This window comes from Gavialis gangeticus, unplaced genomic scaffold, assembly GCF_001723915.1.
Source record: "Gavialis gangeticus isolate Ggan-Ray unplaced genomic scaffold, GavGan_comp1, whole genome shotgun sequence".
Classification (NCBI taxonomy): domain Eukaryota; kingdom Metazoa; phylum Chordata; order Crocodylia; family Gavialidae; genus Gavialis; species Gavialis gangeticus.
In genome coordinates this window covers 5567306-5568006 of record NW_017729018.1, presented here as the reverse complement: position 1 = coordinate 5568006, position 701 = coordinate 5567306, and the positions used below count along the sequence as shown (strand labels likewise).

Here is a 701-nt window from a genome sequence, read left to right as displayed (position 1 = left end):
TCAGGGCTAGCGATGCACACCCCTCGGCCGTGTGTCAGGGCTAGAAATGCACACCTCCGGCCGCGTGTCAGGGTTAGAAATGCACACCGCCGGCCGCGTGTCAGGGCTAGCGATGCACGCCCCTCGGCTGTGTCAGGGCTAGCGATGCACACCCCCCGGCCGTGTGTCAGGGTTAGCGATGCACACCCCCGGCCGTGTGTCAGGGTTAGCGATGCACACCCCCGGCCGCGTGTCAGGGCTAGCGATGCACACCCCCGGCCGCGTGTCAGGACTGGCCGCGCACACACGCACGCACACACGCACACACACACCAGCAGTGTCAAGCTGCCCCCCTCCCCCGCCGGTTCAATCCGGGCTCCTCCGCTCGCCTCCCCCCGCGGGGCGCCGGCGGCACCCCCAGCCCCCTACCTGCGAGCCTCAGCGCCGACATCCTCTGAAACTCGGGCTCCTGCAGCCACTTCCACATCCTCCGGAAGGTCTCCCGGCCCGACTTAAGCTTACTCCAGGGCTTGGGGTTCCGCAGCAGGTCCGAGAGGGTGCCCTGAGAGCGGCACAAGATCCTCTGGGCAAAGATGGCTTGGGGGATGCTGTACCTCTTCAGCTCGGCCGTGATGCGCTGCGCCACCTCCTTGGTGTTGATCTCCTCCACCTGCCCGGAGCCGCCGGCCTGCGAGCCGGAGGTGGAGGCCTGCCGCTCCCGC

At 68.5% G+C, this 701-nt stretch overlaps 1 protein-coding gene across 1 annotated transcript in view; it reads right to left on the bottom strand.

The window, feature by feature from the left end:
* Positions 1-701, bottom strand: part of ONECUT3 (one cut homeobox 3) — a 79013-nt gene that overhangs the window by 77539 nt on the left and 773 nt on the right. Inside the window, exon 2 of the mRNA XM_019513298.1 lies at positions 409-688. Within this exon, the coding sequence (XP_019368843.1) occupies positions 409-688 (280 nt within the window). The remainder of the gene's footprint in view (positions 1-408; positions 689-701) is intronic.